The sequence below is a fragment of the Brienomyrus brachyistius genome, chromosome 16, assembly GCF_023856365.1.
Source record: "Brienomyrus brachyistius isolate T26 chromosome 16, BBRACH_0.4, whole genome shotgun sequence".
In the NCBI taxonomy this organism is placed as follows: Eukaryota; Metazoa; Chordata; class Actinopteri; order Osteoglossiformes; family Mormyridae; genus Brienomyrus; species Brienomyrus brachyistius.
In genome coordinates this window covers 23,395,789-23,420,756 of record NC_064548.1, presented here as the reverse complement: position 1 = coordinate 23,420,756, position 24,968 = coordinate 23,395,789, and the positions used below count along the sequence as shown (strand labels likewise).

General features: G+C 42.9%; 1 protein-coding gene and 1 long non-coding RNA gene across 3 annotated transcripts; one reads left to right on the top strand and one right to left on the bottom strand.

Moving 5' to 3' along the window:
- Positions 1–7,893: 7,893 nt before the first annotated feature.
- On the top strand, positions 7,894–8,722 carry LOC125709868 (uncharacterized). Its single transcript, XR_007382851.1, has 2 exons — positions 7,894–7,974; positions 8,050–8,722. It is a non-coding gene; the product is annotated as an uncharacterized LOC125709868 (long non-coding RNA).
- Positions 8,723–10,054: 1,332 nt separating this feature from the next.
- On the bottom strand, positions 10,055–18,231 carry LOC125709847 (protein Wnt-6-like). 2 transcript variants are annotated; one of them, XM_048978801.1, is made up of 4 exons: positions 17,950–18,231; positions 14,637–14,857; positions 12,688–13,025; positions 10,055–12,089 (listed from the first exon to the last, which is right to left on the bottom strand). In XM_048978801.1, the coding sequence occupies exons 1-4, from the start codon at positions 17,970–17,972 to the stop codon at positions 11,628–11,630; spliced, it is 1,044 nt and encodes a 347-aa protein (XP_048834758.1). In that variant the 5' UTR covers positions 17,973–18,231; the 3' UTR covers positions 10,055–11,627. The 2 variants fall into 2 exon arrangements, with proteins under 2 accessions (XP_048834758.1, XP_048834759.1); XM_048978802.1 differs by having other exon boundaries at positions 12,724–13,025.
- Between the last annotated feature and the right edge of the window lie 6,737 nt (positions 18,232–24,968).

Here is a 24,968-nt window from a genome sequence, read left to right as displayed (position 1 = left end):
CAAACATGCTTAAACATTTTGTAATTCACATTATGTTCACTGATCTCCTCATTTAAATGATGGAGTTGAACCCAGCCCCCTTTCTCATGGCGATGTCTCTGCATGTTGGAGCCAGACCATAAGAACAGTGTCCTACTACGCAGTCGCTCGTCCCGTATTCATCCAAAATCTTTGAATTACTAAAACAATTCTGATTATGTTTTTCAGTTTCCACTGTTTGCAATTATATGACAATATGCATGACCCTTTCTGGCACACATGAGAAAAAAACACACAAATGCAATAATTTAATAAAGTTATTTTTTATTTATTTATTTTTTTGTAATCTGAGGTAGAAGAAATTAATTTTGTCTGCCAATTTTCTAATGTAACTATACTGTTTGCTGTAGGTTTCTAAGTCACTTTGTCGCTTCAAGTATCCAGAATCGAAATTTATATACTGATCAGTCTTATTTCTGTAACAACCCTGCATATAATGGATGGGTGGATGGATGGATGGATGGATGGATGGATGGATGGATAATGACCATTAACTGCAGGAACAAAACCTGGTTAAGAGCAGTTATTTAACACTAACTCAATAGGTCTGCATAATAAGAAATAATCAGGGGAAACTATACAAGTACACTGTCAGAAAATAGGGTATGTATATGTACCTTTGCTTGTCACTGGGACTGTACCCTCAAGGGTCTGCCATTTGTACCCTATAGCTGTGGGTAATTGTACTATGAGGAACATGTTCGTTTCATTGGAGATACATTAATGTTGTTTATACCTTGGGGACGATCCTCAGAGTCCATTTCTGTTCCTTAAAAGGTACAATCACCTACAGCTAAGGGTACAAATGGCAGAGCCTTGAGGGTACAATCCCAGTGACAAGCAAAGGTACAGACTGGTACTCTGATAGAGCACATTAAGTATATTTAATGTAAAGTTCATGGCCTAGGGTTTTGGAAATGAGTAGACATAAATGCCAACTTGATACAGCTTAGAAGAAAACAACTGATGTAATAGTCGGAGTAAACCACATGGTAACACAATCACGGTTAGATGGTGAGACTGCAAAAAGTGACCATAATCCTCTGTGGGAACGGAGGGCAATATACCATTCCCACTGTGCGACCAAGACAAGATAGCAAGCAGTGCTGTGTAAACTGTGCTTGAGTCACAGTTTTGCTATTATTACATCTTTTCCGGAGAACAATTGCAAAATGTGGTCAAAACTTCAGGAAAACAGGAATACTGTTTCCATATGGTGTGTGCGACAGCTCTGAAGGCGGAGGGCCAGTCAGCAGATGTACACTGGTGTGAATGGTATTCCTGTCGCCCCAGGGGAGCCCAGTACAGCCAAATTTACTGGGTCGTCAGACAGTGGAAACAATTCATTAACCCTCGTTCATTTTCAGAAACTGCTGTCATTTTCAAAAACTGCTGTCATTTTTCAGATGAAGAGTTCAATATTTATTTGTATCATTCTTAAAAAAATGCACATGCTCTTCCCGAACATTTGGATCTGCACTCTGTGTTCGAAATGTGCGTCTCATTCCTCTCCTTTAATTAAAAAACTGACCAGGTAGCATTTTGCTAATGGCACATTTTAGCATGTGTGTTTTGTGAGACCGCAGCCGATGGCCTGCAGGATTCCTGTAAAGAGGACAGATTGGTTTTCTGTCTTGGGAAAACAGCTTTGCTGAAATGTTAGCCTTGGGTGATGGTGGTCAGGGTAAGAGGCGGGGGCGAATTCTTCAGGTCAGTGTGTTTTCATCAACTTTCTGATTTGAGGAAAAAGTTTACAATGCCTGATTCAACAATTCCACAGAGCAAGCAGAATGAACATTCGAGAAAGCTGATGAGCGGTGTCTGTGTATCTATTAATATTTTGGTCATATTGTACTTCTGTATCAAGCATTTTTCTTTTCAGAAAAACTTCCACATAAGACTGTATGAGAAGGCAGTCAGAGGATGCTTAGACAAATGATTATGGCTAGAGACTAATCTAAAATGTGCCAGATGAACCACACTGGTGTCTGCAACGACTCTGTCCTCCGCTGTCCGAGTGAAATCTGCAGCGTTGACTCCTCCAGCGATATTGTGTTTGTAAACATACGCGTTTCTCCGCTGAGCCACTCTGGAGGCCTCAGCTTGCGGCTCGCCAATGTTTCTTTGAGCAGAAGGAGTTGAGGTAAAGAGATTACAAATTTAACCTCCAGCTATAAATTTCCCAGCAAGCAAATACATCTGCCTGGATCTGAACATGTTTAACTCTTATTGCTCTGCTGGCTTTGCCAGATCACCAGACTGTAGAGAATGAAACTTTACTCCTTACAACACATGGAGAAGCTGGTAGGACACAGAAAAGTATATATTTACACCAGTTCATTAAGGGAAAGGACAGTATTACATAAGACATATATCTGAGCATTGTTAGGTTCTGGGAACGACAGAAACAGTCAGGTCTAAGTTTGGATGCACAGCTGTGGGTCTTCGTTCGCTTACTGCCAAAACATGTAAGTGATACAGGCTCTTGTGTGCCTAGAAACAACTAATCATCCGCAATTTAATGCCACCGCACTAAAGTCAATTTTATGTTCAATAATTCAAACCACAAACTTGGGCAAACAAGTATAAACGACCTGTGAACTGCACGCAAAAGTGGCCTCCACTTTGAACAAATGTCTTGACTGAAGGCCTCCTGTCATGATGAGCTCCTGGGTATATTTACTGTGTGAAGGCAGCTTGATCGCTTCTAACGTCACACGTTTGACCCCTGACCGTAACTTGCATGACCCATCTGGGCAACTAACTCTTTATTGATATTCATTTATCTCTCTGATATTTGATATTCAGGATAATTTATGTATGATTTGTGTACCTTTTAATTTCTTTGCACTGTGTTTTCTTGTTTGCACTGCGTACTGTCTTTGCACTTCACCTGTTTTGTATTTACTCTGAACAGCTTGCCGCTGTATGTACAGTACATATGTAGGAATTACGTCCTGCTATCAGTAAAGTCTTACTTTGTCTTTGAACCAGTTCTGCAGCATTTGTCACACAGCCAGCCTTAATCCTCCTTTAGCTGCTCTACCCAGCTTGTACCGTAAGCATCAGCTTGTGAGTTTACAGGAAAAGCCGTGAAACCCGCTGCTGAATCACGTGACGTGTGTGACCCCGAATCCAGGTGCTTGCTGTCTCTGCAGGCGACTGCGACATGCACCCTTGGCCAAGTCGCCCCGCCTTTTCGCATCTTTAATTAAACCTTTCTGTCTCTGAATGAATTAGCACAAACTGACAACAGGGTTGTGGTCAACTGAGTGATTACACTTTTTCAAACCACATAACTCATTTCTGGGAATCCGCTACTATACAAATACACAATAGCTGCATATATTCAAGCTCAAATAACTTTAATTGTCCCCGAGGGGCAATTAAAGGCACCTCAGGGCTGTTGAACAAGGACAGAACACACTGACATAAAGTGCAACGGTATTTGAAAAATGCTGCAAAATTGCAGTCAATCAGGTAGATAAGAACTGATAAACATGTAAGGGGAGGGATTGTTAGTGGGCATGGTGGGGGGGGGGGGCTCAAGTGCAGATATATGTGTTGCTTATCTGTGCCTGCATTATGGTTAACAACTGAAGATGTACTGGGGATGAATCCATACTAATAATAATAATCATAATAATAATAAGCAATTGAATTTATCAGTGAGCCACTTCGACTCACATTAGAATTTTATACATATGGCGGCCCATGTGCTGTTTCCCCAACATGCTTACACCTTGGGATGCTCTGCACTTCTCCACGTCTCGGACATGATGTCGCAGCTGTTCTCTTCACATAGGCTGCACATCTCCTTGTCTAATGGAGGTTGACCTGTGGAGAGATATGTCCCTCTGACACCCAAAACCGCTGGAGGTGCCCTGCTGTTGGTGTTATTAAGAACTATGTCAGGGCTGGTTTTGGCCGGAAGGCGGAGGCCTGTGGCTGGAGATGTGGGCAGTGGGCTGCTGCTTGTAAAGACCCCGGGGTGGCAGTGTCAGGTCACAGGGATGACAGGGAAGGTAAGATAGCCTTTGCCTGGCCAGCTGGGACATGAAGGCTGGACTGAAAGATTATGTAGATTTCTTCTTTTTGCTGTTCTCATGGGGGCGGCATGGTGGTGCAGTAGTTAGCACTGCTGCCTCACTCCTCTAGGACCAGGGTTTGAATCTCCGCGATGAATGGTATGTGAGTGTGCCCTGCAATGGGTTGGCACTGCATCCTGGGTTATTCTCTGTCTGTCTGAACCACCCATAATCCTGAATAAGACAACTGGATATGATGGATGGATGGATGGATAGATGGATGGATGGATAGAGAGGTGGAACATTTTCTTGCTCTTTAGTGAATCCATCAGGTTAAAACTTATTCATCAGATTTTCAACATTTTTAAGATGTGAATGACTGTATGACGTCAGTGTTTTAAAGTACTAAATAAAAAATAAACCGTGAAATATAAAACACAAATAAAGACTGAAATACTATATAACACATTATTACTCCAAATTAAGCTGGTTTACTTCCTGACGAGTGAATAATCTTCAAAGTTTATTGTGAGGGCTGTTGCCCAGAAATCGAAATATACACTGTTTAAATAGCTCCACCTTGCGTTCATTTAATAGTTGTGCAAGCAGAAGTTTTACCTGGATGGATTCCGAAGGGAACAATGTCCCAGGCGTACAAGGTGAGAGAGCACAACCAGTCATTGAAAATGAAAAAATTGAAAATGAGGTTTTTTTTAGATAAATTAAAAAAATGCAAATACATTTTGAAATATAACTTTCCTATATAATTACATTTTATTCACTTAATATGTTCAAATGGCATTTTCATCTGACCAGTAAGGGGCACACCACCGGTAAAATCGCCTAGAACCGAAGTTAAGCAACTGGGAAATAAAGAGTTCTAGTGTATTTGGGGATTCCACAGTAGGTCGCAGTCATAATAACTCTTTGTATTCAGTTTATCGGAACGTCGCATTCGTGAGAAAAAATCCGGCTTTTCTAGTGTTTTTTTTCCACGAATTCTGGTCGTGATAATGATTTCCACCAAAACATATACATACATTCACATAACAGACGGTGCTGGAAATTCGTTTACTGGACAATTTGCGCTCCGTCGTCTCCTATTCCATATTCGTCTGCCGGTAAACGTGCGCATTCCTTACAGGTCACTGACGCATCCTCTCATGCAGGTTAAAGTAAAAGCAGTCATTTCAACAGGCAAAACACAGGCTACAGCTACAGGTTTATCCAATTAGATTCCCACCACTCAGTGAGCCACCGTGACGCCCCCTTCATTCAACGTGACTTTGGGTTGTCAACTTCGATCGGCTGGCTGGATGGAGATTTTCAATCCTAAACAAGTTTGCACACGCATTTACATGTATATGACAGTTTTATTATCTTGTAAATAGTCTGTAAGGTTTGCAAACTACCCCAACGCTTTTGATGTGGCAAATTTTAGTTTTATAATGGAATAATATATATTTAAGTCTGGAAGTACGAGTGTCACGCCAAATGGGTGAGAGCCGGCAACCCAGAGGTCTGACAAGACTAAGGATTAAAACAAAACCGTGTCCATGATTTCTACAGATTCTTGTTAGTCTAAACTATTTTGCTGCACGTGGCGTTGCACGTATAATGAAGTTGTGCAATACAGCAATAGAACAAATACAGGATTTAATGGTGGACAAAGAGTTGGTTTATCTCAACTAAAAATGTATTGAAATCATAAATGATTTATGACTTCGGCAAGAGCTGTAGGATATGCTTTTCAAAAACCATATACCATTCTTGCATAGGGCCTGTAGCAATGTTTTGTCATGTATACGTGACACATTCTATTTAGACCATAAATATTAAGACAAATAGGCAAAATACTACAGCAATACGTTATAGATATGTGAGAAATATATGATATAGCCCAAATGTGGAAAAACTGGATTTTAAAAAAAAGAACTTGGCAACAGAGTGGTTGCTTCCTTTTTAATTGATCCAGGCAAACTTGCGTCCCGTTCAGACAAATAATCCAGCCGAAATACGGCGGCATGTCAGGTTAAACCTCAGACCCTATAGCGGCGGGTCCCTGGCAACCTGCCGCCCGCTGCCTGCCTACTGCTCCGCGGGCTCAGCTCCTGGAAAATGTCACCTCGTACCTCAAATGGTGACAAGCCAATTCCAACTGCACAAATTACCCCAAACGCCACTATTCTGCTGAGACGCAGATGGGGGGACTGGGGGTAGGCGGCTTAAGGAAAGATTAGAAAAAAGGCAGAAATTGGAAATGACGCAGACGAGAGTTAGTAAGCCTTAGTGTTTAAAGGCGAAGGGGAGGAAAATGTGACATATATTCTATTTAATCGGCTGGGTTAAAACAACCATTTCTGCAACGCTGTAATTAAAATGAAACTGCCACTGTACCGAGCTTTAGTATTTTTTCCTAAAGCTGTCTCGCCGTTTTATGTTGATTTTTGCGGGTTTGTATATTATGCTTTATGATTACTTTCCCAGCAAAACTGCGACAACCAGATGCGATTTAAACGCCGCTTAAAAGCATTAGCTATTTTAAACCTTGTCTAAGCTATTCCTCAATAACACAAATGTAATCATAATTGAATATGTTTCAGATACTAATATGGGCGCATGGTGTGTTTTAACACTCTGCAGAGCTCACATGTAAAAAAAAAATGGGGGGGGGGGGGGTAGACATGCTTGTGAGGTCACGAATCCACAACCGAAACTGTCTCAGGACTAATTCAAAGAAAGCACTTACTTCACAGAACGTGTAATATGATTCTCAACGTAGTGCAGGCGACATACCTTAGATTAATTTAAGTCAGTAGCACATAACATCGTAAGTCATATTTATAACGTATGCTAAATATTAACGGTATATAATCACATACAGACGGAGTGGGACCGGTGTTCTGACGATTTGAGTTACCTATGGAGGCGTGCTATCGAGCCTTTCTGCGCATGCGCAGCTCCATCGTTTTGAGGGTTAGGTTTTCGGGTTTGGGTTTAGGGTTAGGGGTATCGATTAGTAGTACGGTAGCCTAACTCGACAAAGCAGCTCAACTCACCAGAACACCGGCGATCCCAAAGCTCCGTCACCGTTGCATTAATATGAAATCTCTTCTGGTTCGCCTTTTGGACCCAACCACACTTTCGGTAATCACGATTCCTCTCTTTCTGAATCTGAAACGGCTGCTTTTGTTTTCCTTCCTCCCTGTCAACTTTCTTAAACCCAAACTAATTTAAGTCACCATGTCCTCTGTCCCTGTAACAACAGATCGTGGAATAATGTCGGATTATGTAATAACTCGACAGAGTGTCTGTGAAGACATGCATTTTGGTTGTTTATTACATAAGGTAATTTATTACGCAAGGTAAAGTATTACATTTTCGTCATTAAAAAAGTAGAACTCCCGCATTTTGTAATATCCAACATAATATGTAATGATTTATTACAAAATGCAGGGAAATTTATTACAGAGGGGAGACTGGGGTTTATTGTAACATTGGGATAGTTGTAGCAAAGTCTATTTCTCACATCAGGAACGAGATGCAAATCTCATAACTCACTCTGCACGTGCTCAGTTTAGTCTTTATTTCACATACGAAGAAGGAGCACTCTCAGATTTGTAAGGAAAAAAGAAATTTGAGGTTAGAAAGCATTTTTTTGACATTTACATTTTTTTATGTGATTGCACTGTAAGCTTTATACTTATGTAATGAGGTGGAGCTGGAGGGTGCGATCTGGTTGGGGCATGGTAATTTCATTAACCTGATTGCTTAATTGTTGCAGCCAGCACGCGTATATAGGACCCGGTTGTGGTTGCGTGTGTGTGACTGATTTGCAAGCGTGACGTGACTCTCCGTGCGCTAGTATCTCCTTTTCCGGAAGTTGTGGCTATATCCAACGCTGCAGGTAGGGCATCAGTGGACGGGGTCGTTTGCTTGCTGTATGGGTGGTTGTAATGTGCTTTTGGTATCTTTCTTACAGTTGCAAGGGCTTAGTAAATCTAGCAGCTTGCGGTTGCTTCCGCTTTTAAGGCTTTCCAACTTTTACCGCGTGTAATCTGCCAGGTATGTCTCGTCTCCTTTTACCAACGTTTGGGTAGTAGGGGCATACCTAATACTGTGTTTGTATTTGTAGTGGATCGCGACTTGGAGTGTCCCGGACCGACGTGAGCCAGACCATCAACGGGATACTAAGTCACTACAAGTGCTGCTGTTTTGCCTGGATGTTTTGCCCGGATGTTTTATGTTTTGTTTCATGTTTTAATTGGTTTTAGGTATTAATGTGTTTTATTGAGCGGATGTAAACTGGGGGGTGTCGTTGGGAAGGTTTGGTGCTTGGCGGTGAGGATCCGTGTCGGGCGATACCGCGCTGCGTGGTCGCGTTGCGTTCTTTTAGCCCACCCCTTGGGTGGATGTACGTGCGGCATGTGCTGCGGGACCCCTTAGAGTTGTCTGACTGTACGCCTCCCATTCCCCTCCCGACAACAGCTGCCTGGTTTGGGTTTTCTCTTGTGTTGTGTGATTGGAGTGTTTTAAACATGATTTGATTTGTATTCTTTGTGCTGTGATTTTGGGTTTTGTAATTTGCTGTTTGGTTTCTTTTTGTTTTTATTTGGAGGGTTGCCAGCAGCCTAATAAAGGGAGTGTTTATGGTCTTCGCGTCTCCCCTATGGTGATCACGAATCTGTGTCCTTTTATATTGGAGTGGGTTTTGAACTCTGGTATTCTAATTCTCTGGGTGAAATTCCCAGAGTGGCGTAGTCGGCTTGTCCATTTCCGTATTCCCTCGCTGCTTCCTCCCTCAGCAACGCCACACTTACATTATTCAAACTTAAATAGTTTTATTATGTACAAGGGCCCCAAAAACATATGTATACATATGTTTTTGTTAAAATTGTTGGTCATAGCTGCAAGGTGAACTTGTTCACAGCTGTCACAGTCTGGGATAGCTGTAACATAACTCTCCAGCTACCCACCAGGGACGGATTACGGACCAGTGGGGCCGCTGCCCAGGGGCCCTTGGGGTGCAGGGGGCCCGTGGGACCCCTAGCCCAAAACAATTTGCAACGCTTATCAACAATGTATTTTCGTGTGTCTATTTTAGAGGGCCTACATTCTTTGATCCTCTGCCTACAAGGGCCCCTGACCATATAAGGAGGGCATTTGGCTGCCAAGGGCCCTTGAATTGTGGTGGTGGTGGTCCTGGTGGTGGTGGTGGTGGTGGTGGGGGGGGGGGCCTCGCGAACGTTTTGCCCAGGGGCCCACACAACCCATAATCCGTCCCTGTACCCACCAAGGCACTGCTCAAACCGAGGAAACCTCTGCATTGTGTTTGGAACATTTCAAAGTCAAAGGAAAATTGGGGGAAATGCAGAGTCTGTCCAATGTGGACCTACCAGACCTGTATACCAGGAGAGGTTCGATACACCTGTCGTCACGGTGATTCTGATGATGACAAACATCACACATACACACACACACACGTAGGGTATATCTATCCTCATGGGGCCCACTCATTCACTGCTATGGGAAAAATGCTAACGCTAACTATGAGAACCTTAACCCCCACCCTGCCCTAACCATAAGTAACCAAGCAAAATACAAGAGTTTTTGCATTTTTAGTTTTTTCACAGCAGTGACTGATTTTTTCCAGCAAACATCACAGAAAAATATAACTCGTTTGTAAATTCCTTGTGTTCTTCTAACTCAAAATGAAACACAGCTTTTTGCGGTATATCAGCTCCAGAAATTACGTGACAGTTTGCATCCATGGTGGCCTTCTTGGTTGAGTTTTTTTCAAGGGTAACTTACTGCAAAAAATAAGCTTGGTCCATGGCATGTCAACACTGCTTGGAACAGGTCCTTTGAATGCAGTGACTACAGGTAAGTCTTTATTCTCTGTCAGGGTCAAAGGTGACATGAATAGAGTTTGGTTGTCATAGCGACAGCTTTACCCTCAAACCTCCCAGTATGGAACCACATCCTGTTACCCAGTGAAACAGCAGTAATAAAAAGAAAATCCATCACATTTTTTCTGTTATAATTCTTCCTGTCCAGTAGTTGCTGTTCAGGAGTTTTGCACAGAGGTGGTGAAGGAAACGTTACACAGTTGTACAGCGAATCTATAGAATTATTTGGGAATTAAAATGTTACAGGATGTTAAAAACAAGTAGCAGAATACAGAGATTTTTTTTTCTGACCTTGGTGACATTAGATGCACGTAAATAAAATTCAATGTATAGAATGGAAAAAAACATTTATTTTGCTCAGAATTAAAAACAAATGCTTGCCTGAATTTAAAGTGCTTTAAAAATAACTGCACTCTTTTGTCATCGGGGTAAGCGGGAATGTTGTAAAACTGGGTTTAAAATCTGTGATCTCAGTTACAACAGCCATTAGAGTTCATACTAGAAAAACCGAAAAACGCAGCGAAAAGTGCAACGCGTTGTATCGCGTTTATTTTTTTTCACGTGACTTTCTGCGTTATCTCGCATAATATACAGTATACATATGTTTAATGTTGCATTTTTTATGTGTTTACAGCATGCGTTTTTATGGTTCTACATATTTAATAGATCACACTGGTATTGTATTGTGGGTTTGCGAGGAGATTTTGGTGTGGAGATCGCAGGTTGTTTTTGGCGTCAGATTCTGACTACATTCTGCTTTAAAATGAATTCAGAGCCTCTTTTAGCTTTAGTGCTCATAGTGGCAATTATAGGCCACGGAAGGTGTACCTGCAGGTTCTGGGGCCATCCCCTGCTGATTGAGAGACAAGACAAAGGGTAGTTTTAGACCCTGAATGAGGAGTTGATGAACCGCCCAAGCATGTGTGGGGAAAAGGGGAAGTAAAAAACGCATACAGACGATTTGGGACGTGTTTGGTGTGTGCAGTGCAGAGAAATGCATGCAGCAGTGCGCAACGCGATGGTGGGAACACTAAACACTGCTTTCTCTGCTATGTACAATATTCTACCGGATCGCAAAACACGTGCGCTGATGAGGAGCGGAACGCAACGCGCGTAATGGGAACAAACCGGTAATCCAGATGTCCGCTTCTGGTGACAGTTATGCTGTGTGCTCTGTGCAGGAATTTCAGCACTCATTTTTCACTGTACCATGTTTACGTTGTTACATAATAACTGACAAGGATACTCTCTTTCACTTGCTCGTTTTGCCCACTGTAGCTAAGTTTTCAGAAATGGTGAGGGTATTTGCCACAGGAATGCATTGTACAGTTTTAATGGAACAGAAGGGTTTGTTTTAGATTTACCAAAGTTAACCTTCCCTCTGATCTAGAGAATTATGTTTCCGGGAAAAAGATATTGCATTCTTGAGGATCCCAGAACCTGACAGTCAGCCAGAAATTCTACATTTGCATTCTGGAAATGAATAGACTTCCGACATAACAAGGTCTTGGACACAGACTTATCAGTCACTTCTGGAGGCCTTTAGAAACCAACTGGCATTCCTTTCGGAAATAGTTTTAAGAAGATGAGAACCTTCTGTTATGGGCTTATAGAAGTTGAGACCTTGGTGAAATCTTCACCCCAGAGAGTTCTACAGGCAGAGAGTGAGGTTCTTCCTTGTGGAGCACTTCTCGCATTCCACTACGCAGCACCAGTGAAACCTGCAAAGGCAGTTCAGTTCCATCAGATGCGTCTCCTTCTTGTGCCCACGGCCACAGCAGAGCAGGTGGCACCCCCCTATGTCAGCCACCGAACTATCACAGACACGGCCCCTCGTGCCCAGTGAACCTGTCCGTCTGCAGGGAAGGCAGAAGTCAGGAGACTCATCCGAGTAGACGAGGTCCAGGCCGTCTGGGGGTTTCACGCCCTGGCCAGCGGGAACCAGCGTCCCACCATCATTGCTACCCATCACCCTGAAAGCATTGTTGTAGCCTTGCAGTAGACGGTCACCCACATCTCGGAAATGGGGCATCTTCCTCCAGCAGGTCTTCAGAGAGCAGGAGCCTGACAGCCCGTGGCATTTACACTCTGTCCACATATGATTCCTCACAGCCTGGGGGGAAAAGATTGGGGTGGGCTGGTAAGATAAAATCACCCCCCATTTAAGAGGAATTCACCTTTTCTTCTGCTCTGGGACATCATTTAGATTTACGCACGATAACCTGCAAGACGGGTAGTATTTTCCAAATCTTTCCAGGTGCACGTCTGCTATCTGGGGAAGAAACTCCTGAAGCAGACCTCGCACCTGCTGCTTTACCTGCCTTTGACCCCTGGCTGGGGACGGCTTAAGTGAAATGTCTCTTTGTTTGTTCATAATATTGATATAGAATTAGTAAAGATAAGATCAAAATAACACAAACTATCTGATTAGTGAGAGGTAAGTCTAGGTAACTGACAGAAGGTCAAGCAAGGTGTTCATACTTTTAATAACTGTTAATAGTAGAATTTTATATAAGACCTTCATAACATTCTCTGCATGCACAGAAAAACTGATTATACAGATTTTCTGCTGACAGTGTCAATGTCAATCCTGCTTAAATAGCTAAGAAAGTTGAATTAATCTTCAATTTTGCCGAGTAAGATCTTCATAACACCTTAACAACATTAACCGTTTTAATGTAATGTTTATGAAGGTCTTATGAAGCCCTTACGTGCTGCCCTTGGCAGAATAAGCTCCATGACTGTACCAGCCTTCCCGCCTCGTAGTTGTGAAGGTCAATCAGGGTCCTAACATCGCTCTTGGTCTTCCTTCTCTTGGTGTCCATGAACCTCCTGGATGCCTCGAAGCCAAACTCCACGTCATCTCCGCAGCCGCCCCACTCCCAGGTGATCCCCTGCTTGCCAAAAATGGCGGGCAGTTGAGGCGGACGCCTGCCGTGAGGGTCCTCGCAGCCGCACTGCAGCAGCTCGCCTGCGCTGCACGCCTGGGTCACGGCGTGCACTGAGCCGGCTGCGACGACGGCGAACACGAATGCCGTCTCTCGGATATCTGCCAGACAACCAGCATGTGCAGGTTTCAGCGGAGGACAAAAAACTACAAATAGTTTCAAATCCCCTTATTAATCAGTGCCTGGTAATTAATGAGCCATTAACTGTCACAAATCTCAGAGGGCATCGGTGAATATGGACCAATTATCTAGTCCCTGGGAGTCGTTTCTGGCAAATACCACAAGCAAATTAACTTATCAAGGAATAACGAAAAGATAAAAAAACGTACATTTTCTTTCCTGCGTCAAACTGTTACAAGGGCAAAAATTACGTCACCAGCAGATGTCAATGCAAGAATCTGACCTAGCTGTTGTATTATCTCATCAAATAAGACAGAAACTACTTTGCCCGTGTTTATTGTAGAGTTTTATTGGTTTCAGAACAAAGCAATTAAACCCCACATCGGAACAGTGAGGAATTTGCGCTTTTATTTCAGACTTATTAATCAATGACCGCCAGGACTTTTAGTGATTCAGACTTAAGATTGAAGATGTTGTAGCGCCGCGGGGGTTGGAGACGCACCTGGTCAAGAACGAGCGCAACGGCATGCTTTGCGCCACCTGAAAACGGTGTAAATAATACTGTAAATGTGAGCAGTTGTTGTTCAATGTCCGTGTGGTCGTATTGTGCTGTAGGTACAGGATGTCCAGTTTCCCTTCCGTACGTGGTGTGTTTCGTGTGTACCCCTGACGTGGATTGATGTATGCTGTTGGCTTCACCTCTCTGTGCAGCTGTTCATTATTATTCTCTAAACTCTAGTAATGAAAGAGCATCTTGTTTAAATAACGCGTTTTGGTAGTTTTTTTGCTGATTTATTATTTTAGAGTTTGGGCTTATTCGGTAATTATGTATAGATTTGTAAAGCAGTAGTTGATATTCTGATTCTTAATGTGGTTAGTTCTTTTGTGTAAACTTGTATTAAGCGTATGGCCGAGTTTGTTGAATGAAGCGTGGAAAAAACAACGCGCTTTGGCTAATCATTATGGCTTCCTAAGTCAACTTGTTTACAATATAAAGATAAGCACTGGGATGTTATGTATTCTAATTTAGGTATATCGCAAATATTGCAAGACTCCTGTGAGTGCTTCAGCACAAATTACAGGAAAGGAACAAAAGTTAAATCTGGATGAATGATTAGAAATGTGCTGCCCTCTATTGGTTAATATTAGTAACGTCACATCTGACATTAAATTGCATTGCGCCAATCCCGATAATGCCACTCTTCCCTCATAAGGCATTTGATAAAAACAAGTTTACTTATTCAGATACAAAAGCTGTTCTTATTCTGCTGTATGCAATAAGGATCAATAGCTGAGTGCGTAAGCAGAGCAGGGAGGGAACGGGCACTCTTTTTACATGTCGCGTAAAATTGGTGTCGGTGAGCAAACGGCTGTATTTCCCGGTTACATACAGTTCTATACGCTTGGGTTGATGCATAATTATGGCATTTCATCTATATGATTCTGCCCAAGATGCAGCCATAGCGGGAAGCGTGCCCAGACGAACCGAGGAGGGACATAAAACAGGTTTTTTTTTTGTCAGAATGGAAACGGCCGTTTGTGAATCTGATTGACGCAAATACAGAATCGGGGATGCCGGAAGATGCGTTCACCTTGTTGTAATACCCTGCGGAAAGACTTGCCCTGTTGCGTGCAGTTCCACTGGTGGTGTCTGAACTGGTGCTGACACTCGCGCACGCCCAGACTGGCGCCCCTGGCCACAGCGTGGAGCACCTCTGGTTGGCTCTGGCACAGCGCCGCCTGATTTCCTGTTGTACGCCTGCTTTTCTGGCATATGCCGTTGGAGTCCATGGCTGGCAGGCTCCCCGACACCCTGCAGGGGGCAGTGTGACATGTAAGCGCTACAACCAAGGCATGATCTCAGTTCATGTATTACTGTAAGCGACATTATTTATTTATTGACCGGTCATCAAACCGTTAATTAATTATCAATCAGTGGAACCAAACAGCAGTACATAAAAACGTTTAGACATACTCTGTTGCCATGGGGCATCTCCATCAAACTTATATGATTTTTCAAATAGAAATATGCAATTATCACTGAAATCGCCTATTTTTATATACAGTAACACTTTCATTTGAGGTCTGCTACTTTATTAATTAATAAACTGCAGCTAATCATTTAATAATATATCAATAGGTAAAAAAAATTATTCACAAATTTTGAAATGCATTATAATAATATTTTTCTCTTTGTATTTACAAAGCAGCTTGTAAGCCACTTGCAAATATACATGCTCAGAAATTACTTATAAATGAGTTTATCTTTATTTTGTAAACAAGTTGATGTAGGAAGCTCTTTAGTAAATACTATCTGAGACAGGAATAAGATATTTTGTTATACATTTCTAAATTTGACTATAAGTGAATCTTTTTATTTAATAATATGTTATCAAATGATTGATAACAGTTTGTTAGTTTAAGGTCTGCTCCTTAATTATTATCTTATATTCAAATAGGAAATGATCGCAAAGAATCCATAGACCGATGTCAGTTCAATAAGAAAAAAAGAATCTCTGTATATGTTTTTAAATAGTGATGAGAAATATTTACAATCCTTATAATCATTTGTTTTTCATTCATTGCTCTTTCAATCTTGGACTGTAGAACTGATCGATTCTGATTTACGATAGCAAGAAAAGGTACTGGGTTTAAAAAAACACATGAATCCATAAGAGAATTCCAAAGAGGGGACAGAGAGGAAAAACCATTCATTAATCCCGCCCTTTCGGAAGTGATACTGATTCGTATCAGACTGGATATAATGCTGATGTTTGGATGCAAGTTCCAAGCAAAGGAAATGTAAACCTTCCTGCAAGAGCCATGATGAGATAATATGCGTCAGCGGTCAATGTCTGATATACCGAAGAGTGGTGATTTGGATGGAGCGTGTGGTATAAAAACCATGTGACATCATACACATCACCTGTGAGCTTCAACCGCGGCATGAAGATCCTCGCAGCTCACCCCCTGGGATTCAGCAGCTCGATACACACCCGCCAACAGCTCTTGTGACAGTGTTGCCATGGGAACATGTCATAGGTTCATGCTCTCAGCAGAGGGCACAACCCTGTTAAATCCTCTAATATATCATTCAGCCCTTGCTGATGTGGATGTCTGTGTGTGTTGGTGTAGCTATGAGATGCTTGATGGTTTCAAAGCCTTTCTTCCAGCGAATATCATTCACGCCCCCAAAAGATACAGAATATATTTATTGCTGTTGTTGACCTGTAAATATGCTTGTCTCTGTTTATTGCCTGTTATTGAATGGGAAAGGTCACTCATGCTATAGAACACTTACGTATATTGTGTTATAAACACAGCTGCTCATTCATTGGTAATAATTCACCATGACTGTGACTTATGGTTGTCATAAGGGGCTCTTATTTTTTTCCCTTCGCAAACCCCTTAACCACCCAGCTAGCACCTATATTTATAAAGATTTTAACTTCGAATCTGCTCTGTTGACAGCTAATCAGCACTCTGTTTCCTTACGTGCGTCATTTGTTTAACTGTAGGTTTAAAAGCTTGTACATACTGCTGTTTGGTTCCAGTGATTAACAGTTAATCAACGGTTTCATGACTGGCCAAGAAAAAAATATTGTCGCTTAGAATCGTACATAAACTGAGATCGTGTGTTGGTTGCAGTGTTTACGATTACTGAGGTCAAGGGTGACAGGTTGTGATTTCAATGTTTTGACAGAAATGAGGGGAGTTATTTTCCTCTGTGAACTAAAGCATACTTGTGAGACAATATAACAGTATCGTTAGCTGTTAGCCAACAACAGGAAAGCTAAAGCTTAGCAGACTGCTACAATGCAAGGATAAACTTTACTCTTAACCTTAATGGATATATTAGAGTCACCTTAGCCCTTAGAGTCACCTTAGCCCTTAGAGTCACCTTAGCCCTTAGAGTCACCTTAGCCCCAGAGTCACCTTCGCCCTTAGAGTCACCTTAGCCCCAGAGTCACCTTCGCACTTAGAGTCACTTTAGCCCTTAGAGTCACCTTAGCCCCAGAGTCACCTCCGCCCTTAGAGTCACCTTAGCCCCAGGGTCACCTTCGCCCTTAGAGTCACCTTAGCCCCAGAGTCACCTTAGCCCCAGAGTCACCTTAGCCCCAGAGTCACCTTAGCCCCAGAGTCACCTTCGCGCTTAGAGTCACTTTAGCCCTTAGAGTCACCTTAGCCCCGGAGTCACCTTTGCCCTTAGAGTCACCTTCGCCGTTAGAGTCACTTTAGCCCTTAGAGTCACCTTAACCCGAGAATTGCCTTAGCCCCAGGAATGCAATTACTGAATGTCACGTGTGAAGCACTGCAAAGATAAAACATGCTATAAGCAGTTGCAGGAGAATCAAAGACTTGGGGTAAATTCCCTGAAGCCTTCTTAGTGCTACGTCGTATCTTCTAACACAACTTATGAACGACGTACCATTAAGAAGGCATCGGGAAATTCATCCTTGGAAGAGTAACCTGAAGGGTCTTTGTTCAAGCCCCTCCCCAGAATGCTCCCTTCTGCAGTGTATTTTTAACAGGCTGAATGCGATACATAAAACAAAGAGGAACGATGAGGACATTTCAGGTAAAGAGGGTCTGACATGAGACCTTTGAGAGGTCTCTTCTCTTGTGCTGATCCTAATGTCAGTTCGTACAGAAGTAACAGGACAGATTTCTGATAAATTCTGAATGACGTGTTGTATCCCTTCTTGCCATGGATCGAAAGTTTAGAATACATTTAGATCGCGAAATTACGTCTACGCATGCATCATGCTAATAGGTACTTTCGTTTTTCTTATCCCACTCTACCATTGATGCACACTGATGTCATAATCTGATATAGATATTCATACACATAATCAATAACAACCGAAAGTATTAATATATTTGCATAGCAGTATGTTAACTTACCACCATAACGCGACAATGTCCATCGGACAGAGAATAAAAACTAGCGCGACTTCAGTCCTAGAAAAATATCATGTTGATGCCAAGTCAAAACGATTCTTTAATAATGATATTGTCCGTCCCAAATGAAAACAAAAGGAAAATATAGGAAAAGGTTTATCGAGGGACCTGCGTACAGTGACACGATGCTCAAAAGTTCGGTAAATCAGTGGTCGCCCGTGGCTATAAAAAGGTCTAAAAGTCTAAAAACGTTTTCACAATGAGCGCAAGAGATGAATCCCACAAGTGACACGATCACCTCCGTATTAAAACAACAACAAAAAAAACACTTTACTTTCTGGCGCAGAAATTTGTCTGGCAATGAGCATCCTGCAGTCCGGGGGGGGGGGGGGGGGGGGGGGGGAATGGAGCGACTCCAGACTTCGGTCAGGCGATGTATAAAAATGGACAAACACAGTCAACAGGTCCGGCAACAGAATTTATTTTAAACGTTCATCTTGTATACGCTTAATCGGCAATTCTTCCAAATGCCGGAACCAGTTCCAGGGCGCCTGGGTTACAGCTATAAGCATCTTTGCAGTTACTTCTGTTGTCTCCTCAAAGTGAAGGAGTGTGTGTGTGTGTGTGTGTGTGCATCTGATAACGAAATAAGAATAATAATAATAAGAATAATATTTCCTGATGATATCCTTACCAAGAAAGACAATTAAAAACGATTATCCAACATAAGAACTGAAAACATTAGTTTTTTTAAGGCGGATGAAGGGATTTAAAATAACACGTGTAAACATAATCTCAGTACATCTTAAGATATCCATCCATCCATCCATCCATCCATCCATATTCGTTGGACACGCCCAAAGCACCTCCCCAGGGAGGCATCCAGGAGGACTCGTACACATGCCTGAACCACCTTAACTGGCTCCTTTCGATGTAGGGTCAAACAGATTCCTATCAGAGTTTATATAAAGGAGCATGTTACCCCACCCAGAAGACAGGGGCCTCGCCCTGGTGACAGGCCAGGGGTGGAGTTCGAGGCTGAGCGCCTGGTGGCCGGGTTTCCACCCACGGGGGCCCGGCCGGGCATAGAATAAGATGGGTCTGCACTGCACGGGGAGCCGTGGCATCAGGTGCAGTGCAGATCCAGTGGCAGTCGAAGGCTGGGGGCCTCGGCGGACCGACCGTCAGCTACCTGGCTATAGGTTCCTTTTACGTTATGTTCTGATGAACTAGTGCAGACACACTGAAATGCTGTTTCGCTTGTGAGTTATTTCAGCACAAAGCTCGCTCAGTTTAGTGGAATGAGGGTGTAAGACTGATCCAAGTTTTATCTTTCTTAACGTCATCATTAGAGCAACAGATGTTTATGTGAGAATAGAAAATGGACAGCATTGTTAGCAGAACTGATAGGGCTGACTGCTTTGGTCCTCAGAGATGCTGTTTGGCTCTCTATATGGGCTTTTTCTTATATCTCTTATCTAACTCCCCCATTTTTTTTTTTTTGGGGTGGGGGGGACTGAGGGAAAAAGTAATGGGCATGCATTTGTTTTCTATCCCCTTAAACACAAATACGCCCTCGTAAGCACATGCACCAGCTGACCTCTCGGATTCACAATTAGCTGCTTGACCAAATGCTTCTATCCAAAGCGAGTTACAGCTTTTAGTCATTTACAGATGGATGTTTCACTGGAGAGCTTCACCCTCAGAGGAGCTCAGAGATTCAGGAGGGTGGCAGTAAGGCCTCATTTCCCTGGGGGTGGGGATGTTGGATGCTGCCTCCAAATCTGTTCACCCCATATTCTGCCCCCCCCCACCCCCAAATATTCCAGTCAAGCATGCAAAGAGCTGCAGTTGGTTCTCTAAATTGCTCATATTGTGTGTAGGTATGCTGCTGGCCCAAGCTGTTTGTCCCATACATTCTGACCCAAATCTCTTGGGACAGGTTCCAGGTTCACCAGCACCCCGAGCAGCAGTGTTCCCCAACCCGGTCCTCTGGGATCCACAGCCGGTCCATGTTTTTGTTCCGTCCAAACTCTCAGCCAGATGGTCCACATTCATGCAGACTGTCTGCAGATTCCTGAAGACCAGGCTGTGAGACAATGCTGGAGCAGATAAGCAGCATATATGATAGATGGATAGATTTTTGTTTAAGCACCTTCCAACAGCAGGCCTGCTTTCGTAGCCACTTGACTATTGACTATGTTTTGCTGTGTCTTCACGCAGAAAAAAGGTCACCAGTCAAAACACGACGTTAATTCCTTCAGTAATTTATCCAGTGTGTCTAACATACCTCAGAGTTTTACATTATCTATGAGTTTAGATATGTCGGCTGAAGCAGTTCAGTGCATAGTTAACTTTAGTTAACTTCATTACATCAACGCTGTAGACTGACAAAATGCCTTCAGCACTGATGATCTCAGCAGGCTCTAGACAATGTGTTCCCATGTGAGCAAGTCTTCCCACATAAGACCATGCATCCTAACTGCGAAACAGACTGTAATTTATTATTTTTCATCACTGATTGCAGGCTCACTCCTACAGCAGTAAGCATGCAGAAATAAGCCTGGCTCTTTGGAATGCCGCTGCATCTCCCAAATGATCTGCATTTAATACATGGCAATAGCATCATTGCTGAACCAAATGTTATGACTGGCTGGATTAACAGTGGGGGGAGCGGCATGGTGGATCAGAGGTTTGCACTGTTGCATCGCGCTTCTGGGACTAGGGTTCAAGTCCCCACCATGACTCCATGTGTGTGTGGAGCTTGTATGTTCACCCCCAATGTCATTGTGGGGTTTCCTCCAGGTACTCCAGCCTCTCCGCCCACCCCATCCAAAAGTCTGCCAAAGTTAACTGGAGTTACCAAAGTGCCCATAGGAATAAAGGGTGTGCAAGTGTGCAAGTGTGCCCTGCAATGGGTTGACACCCCATCCTGGGTTGTTCCCTGCCCTGTGCCCTGTGATGGGTTGGTGCCCCATCCTGGGTTGTTCCCTGCCTTGTGCCCTGCAGTGGGTTGGCACCCCATCCTGGGTTGTTCCCTGCCTTGTGCCCTGTGATGGGTTGGTGCCCCATCCTGGGTTGTTCCCCCTGCCTTGTGCCCTGCAGTGGGTTGGCACCCCATCCTGGGTTGTTCCCTGCCCTGTGCCCTGTGATGGGTTGGTGCCCCATCCTGGGGTTATTCCCTGCCTTGTGCCCTGCAGTGGGTTGGCGCCCCATCCTGGGTTGTTCCCTGCCCTGTGCCCTGTGATGGGTTGGTGCCCCATCCTGGGTTGTTCCCTGCCTTGTGCCCTGCAGTGGGTTGGTGCCCCATCCTGGGTTGTTCCCTGCCTTGCACCCATGGCTTCTGGGATAGGCTCCATCCATCCAGAATCCCATCTGCTTATCCAGTACAGAATAATAAGACGGGGTTAGTACTGACAGTTCATTCTGCCAGGGTTACAGGTTTGAATCCCACCACTCTGTATATTTATATTAACATCATTGAGCAAATGAAATTTGCTTTGGACCCATATGGCAATTGTTATATATAAAAACACACAACAGATAATGTAACATATAATGCATAAACATTCATCCTATAAGCACACACACATACACACACACACACACACACACACACAGACTGTCACAGACCTTTTCCCATTTACTTTATGTAACACATGTCTATTAAAATAAATAAGAAAGCAAAAAAAATGCACAAACAGTAATGGATGGATGGAAAAACTGATTTTCATGCACCGAAGTTACAAGTTTTGAAATCTCGGCATCCATTTTGACTTATAAATTATTGACATAATTTCATTGTTTACTGTTAAAAATATTTATTCTGGGCGAATTTTAAAATTCATCATTTTACCGTCTCAGTTTCCCACACATTATATGGACAAAAGTATTGGGACACCTGACCTTTACACCCACAGGAACTTTTATTACATCCCACTCTAAATCCATAGGCATCAGTATGGCGTTCGTCCCCCCTTTCCTGCTGTAACAGCTGCCACTCTTCTGGGAAGGTTCTCCACAAGATGTTGGAGTGTGTCTGTGGGAATTTTTGTCCATTCATCCAGAAGAGCATTTCTGAGGTCAGGCACTGATGTTGGATGTCAAGACCTGGCAAATCTCTGTTCTAGTTCTTCCTAAAGATGTTTGATGGGCTTGATGTCAGGGCTCCAGTTCCCCCACACCAAACTCACCCAAACCACGTCTTTATGGACCGGCACAGCAAGCCAGAACAGAAAGAGGCCTCCCCAGTCCATTCCACATAATGTTGCAAGCATAGAATTCTCCAAAATGTCTTGTTAGGCATTAAAAGTTCCCTTGAAAAACTACCCCATGCCATTATCCCTCTTCCACCAAACATTACAGTTGGCACAGTGCAGTCAGGCAAGGTAACGTTCTCCTGGGATCTGCCAAACCCAGACTTGTCCATCTGACTGCCAGACAGAGAAGTGTGATTAGTCACTCTGCAGAACATGTATCCACTGCTCCAGAGTCCGGTGACAGGGTGCCTTACACCAGTCCATCTGACGCTTGGCATTGCGCATGGTGATGTGAGGCTTGCATGCAGCTGCTCGGCCATGGATGCCCATTCCATTAAGCTCCCGAAACACAGTTTTTGTGCTGTGGTTAATGTTATAGGAAGTTTGGAACTCTGCAGCTATGGAGTCAACAGGACGTTGGCGACTCTTACACACTATGTGCCTCCGCACTCCGCAACCTCGGTCCGTTACTTTATGTGATCTGCCACTTCGAGACTGAGTTTCTGTTGTTCCGAAACACTTCCACTTTTCAATAATACCACTTACAGCTGACTGTGGAATATCTAGCAGGGAAGAAATTTCACAAACTGACTTATTGCAAAGGTGGCATCCTATGACAGTATCATGCCTGAATTCACTGTGCTCCAAAAATTGTTGTAAACCTGACTGCATGGCTGGTGCTGGATTTTATACAGCTGTGGCAATGAATCTGAATGAAGTGCCAGACTTTAGTGACTGAGAGGTGTGTCCAAATACATTTGTCCATATAGTGCATGTTCAACGTTGCTTAAATAAAGCTCAAAGTTCATAAAATCAAAAGCAATAACAATTTAATCCTTAACTGTCTGTTCATAAACACACACACACTCCCTTATGATAATGATATAATTTAAATTTTTTAATGAAAACAAATCACACAGATTAATAATTTATTGTTCACATGAGACTTAGTAGGAATAGTTATGCAGGTGAAAGTCACGCTTGCTTGCATGTAATGAAATTAATTAAAACTAATTATTCCTACTTTCCCCTGTGTTCTGTGAACATTTCACTTATGGAATATAGGTCAATGCAGTGTTTTCTAAAGCTTAGTCATCAAGATTTTGGGTAAAAAAGATGAATAATTCACTCCACAGATTTACAGAATATGTTAATTCCTTCAGGCTTTGCCTACATCAAATGTTATATATTTTATATAACAATATTCACATGTTAATTTTATAAAATAAATATTCATAAATCCTATATGAATGAGACAGAAACTCACTCCAGCAGAAGATCCCACACTCTCTGCATGCACATCTTCCTGTGGGCAAGTGAGATGTGAGATATTCCTCCACTGATGTCTAATATTCATTACGGATGAGTAATTAAAGTTGGCTCTGTGTGGCAGATCTATCTCTGCGCCTGGAGAAAAATGCTTTTTGTTTTGTTGTTCTTTTTTAAGGAATGAGAGAAGCTTTCAAATGAGGGCCCTGATAAGTGATAAATGAATGGTTTCTCACTATAAAATCAAATAAAGTGGTTTTAGGACTGCAGGACCATGTAAATTAAGGAATCATATCCCTGACAAAATATATAATCATCTCATTAACACTAATCTTAGTCTTTTCATATAATCGTTTTACATAAGCCACCATAAATGCTTCATGTGTAATTTGCATAATGACTGAGACTTTCAGTGGATCATTGAATATGATCATTCATGTTAAATGTTAGACATAAAATTTGTCGATGCCGTCTAGAGTGAAATGTCGGAGGTGTTTCTGTGTGTCTCAAGAAGCAATTACTATACCCAAGGAAAAATGTCTGGGCTAGGGGACATGGAGACAGGGCGTTCTGGGGCATCTTAAATCCTGTTTGACATGTCTGCTTGACCTCAGTGTTCACAAGAATCCTCCACAGAGATTAAGCCTAACAAGGCTGTTTCCTGCCAGCAAAAGATAAGTGGAAGTTCTAGAAACCTCTGCTCCCCGAACCCTCCTCTGCTGCCACGCCCTCCCCCTTGGCACCTAACTGCAGGGGAATTTTACTCAGAACAGCTTTGGAGAATGAGATTGCGTTCTGTCCTTTACTGCCCTCTTCTGGCCATTTTCTGTCAGCGCAGCAGAACCAGCTGTAATTTTTTTTTTTAAATCCGGCATGCTTTCGTCGTTACCGTCAATGTACGCGGTCTGACTCTCAGAATTGGATGAGCTTGCATTGATTAAAGAAAGATAATTCAGCTTCAAAATTCAAGAAAACTGCATACGGAAAGGAATTCTTACATAGTAATGAATAAATCTGAACAGCCCTGAATTGTTAAAAAGCCTTTTTTGCTGACCTCAGATTTACTATTACAGGCACAGAAACACGAAACATCCCGAAAAGTGGAGACCGGTGCTAAGTAAAGTCGCAGGGAAGCCCCCCCAGCCGAGTATCCAGGACACCCCAGGCGAGAGAGACCCACATCTGCAAGCGACTGTGTTCCCACACACAGAGCACTGTTATTAACATGCCCCCCCCCCCCCCAACAATCACAGCTGCCCATGTTCAGCACTGCACACATTTCCCTCCCCCAATACTGACCACTGGCTTTTTTTTCACAGTGCAGTTATTTTCAACCTGACTTTGTCTCCTTTTTTTCATTTTTCCAGTTGTCTGTTCCAAGTGCACATTCAGTTCTGCCATTATCCAAGTGGCACCATTGCGTAAACTCAAGGTAACATGCACACGCTGGCCATGAAGGCTGCCACTGCCAGTGCTTCGGAGTCGCTACTGATA

Bases quoted from the DNA above. Each gene is read 5' to 3' on its own strand.
- LOC125709847 (XM_048978801.1), bottom strand. From the start codon at position 17,972: ATGGACATTGTCGCGTTATGGTG. The intron at 14,858-17,949 runs GTAAGTTAACAT...TGCCCCCTGCAG, and splicing joins GACATTGTCGCGTTATGGTG to GGTGTCGGGGAGCCTGCCAG. The intron at 12,090-12,687 runs GTAAGGGCTTCA...TTTTCCCCCCAG, and splicing joins TATTCTGCCAAGGGCAGCAC to GCTGTGAGGAATCATATGTG.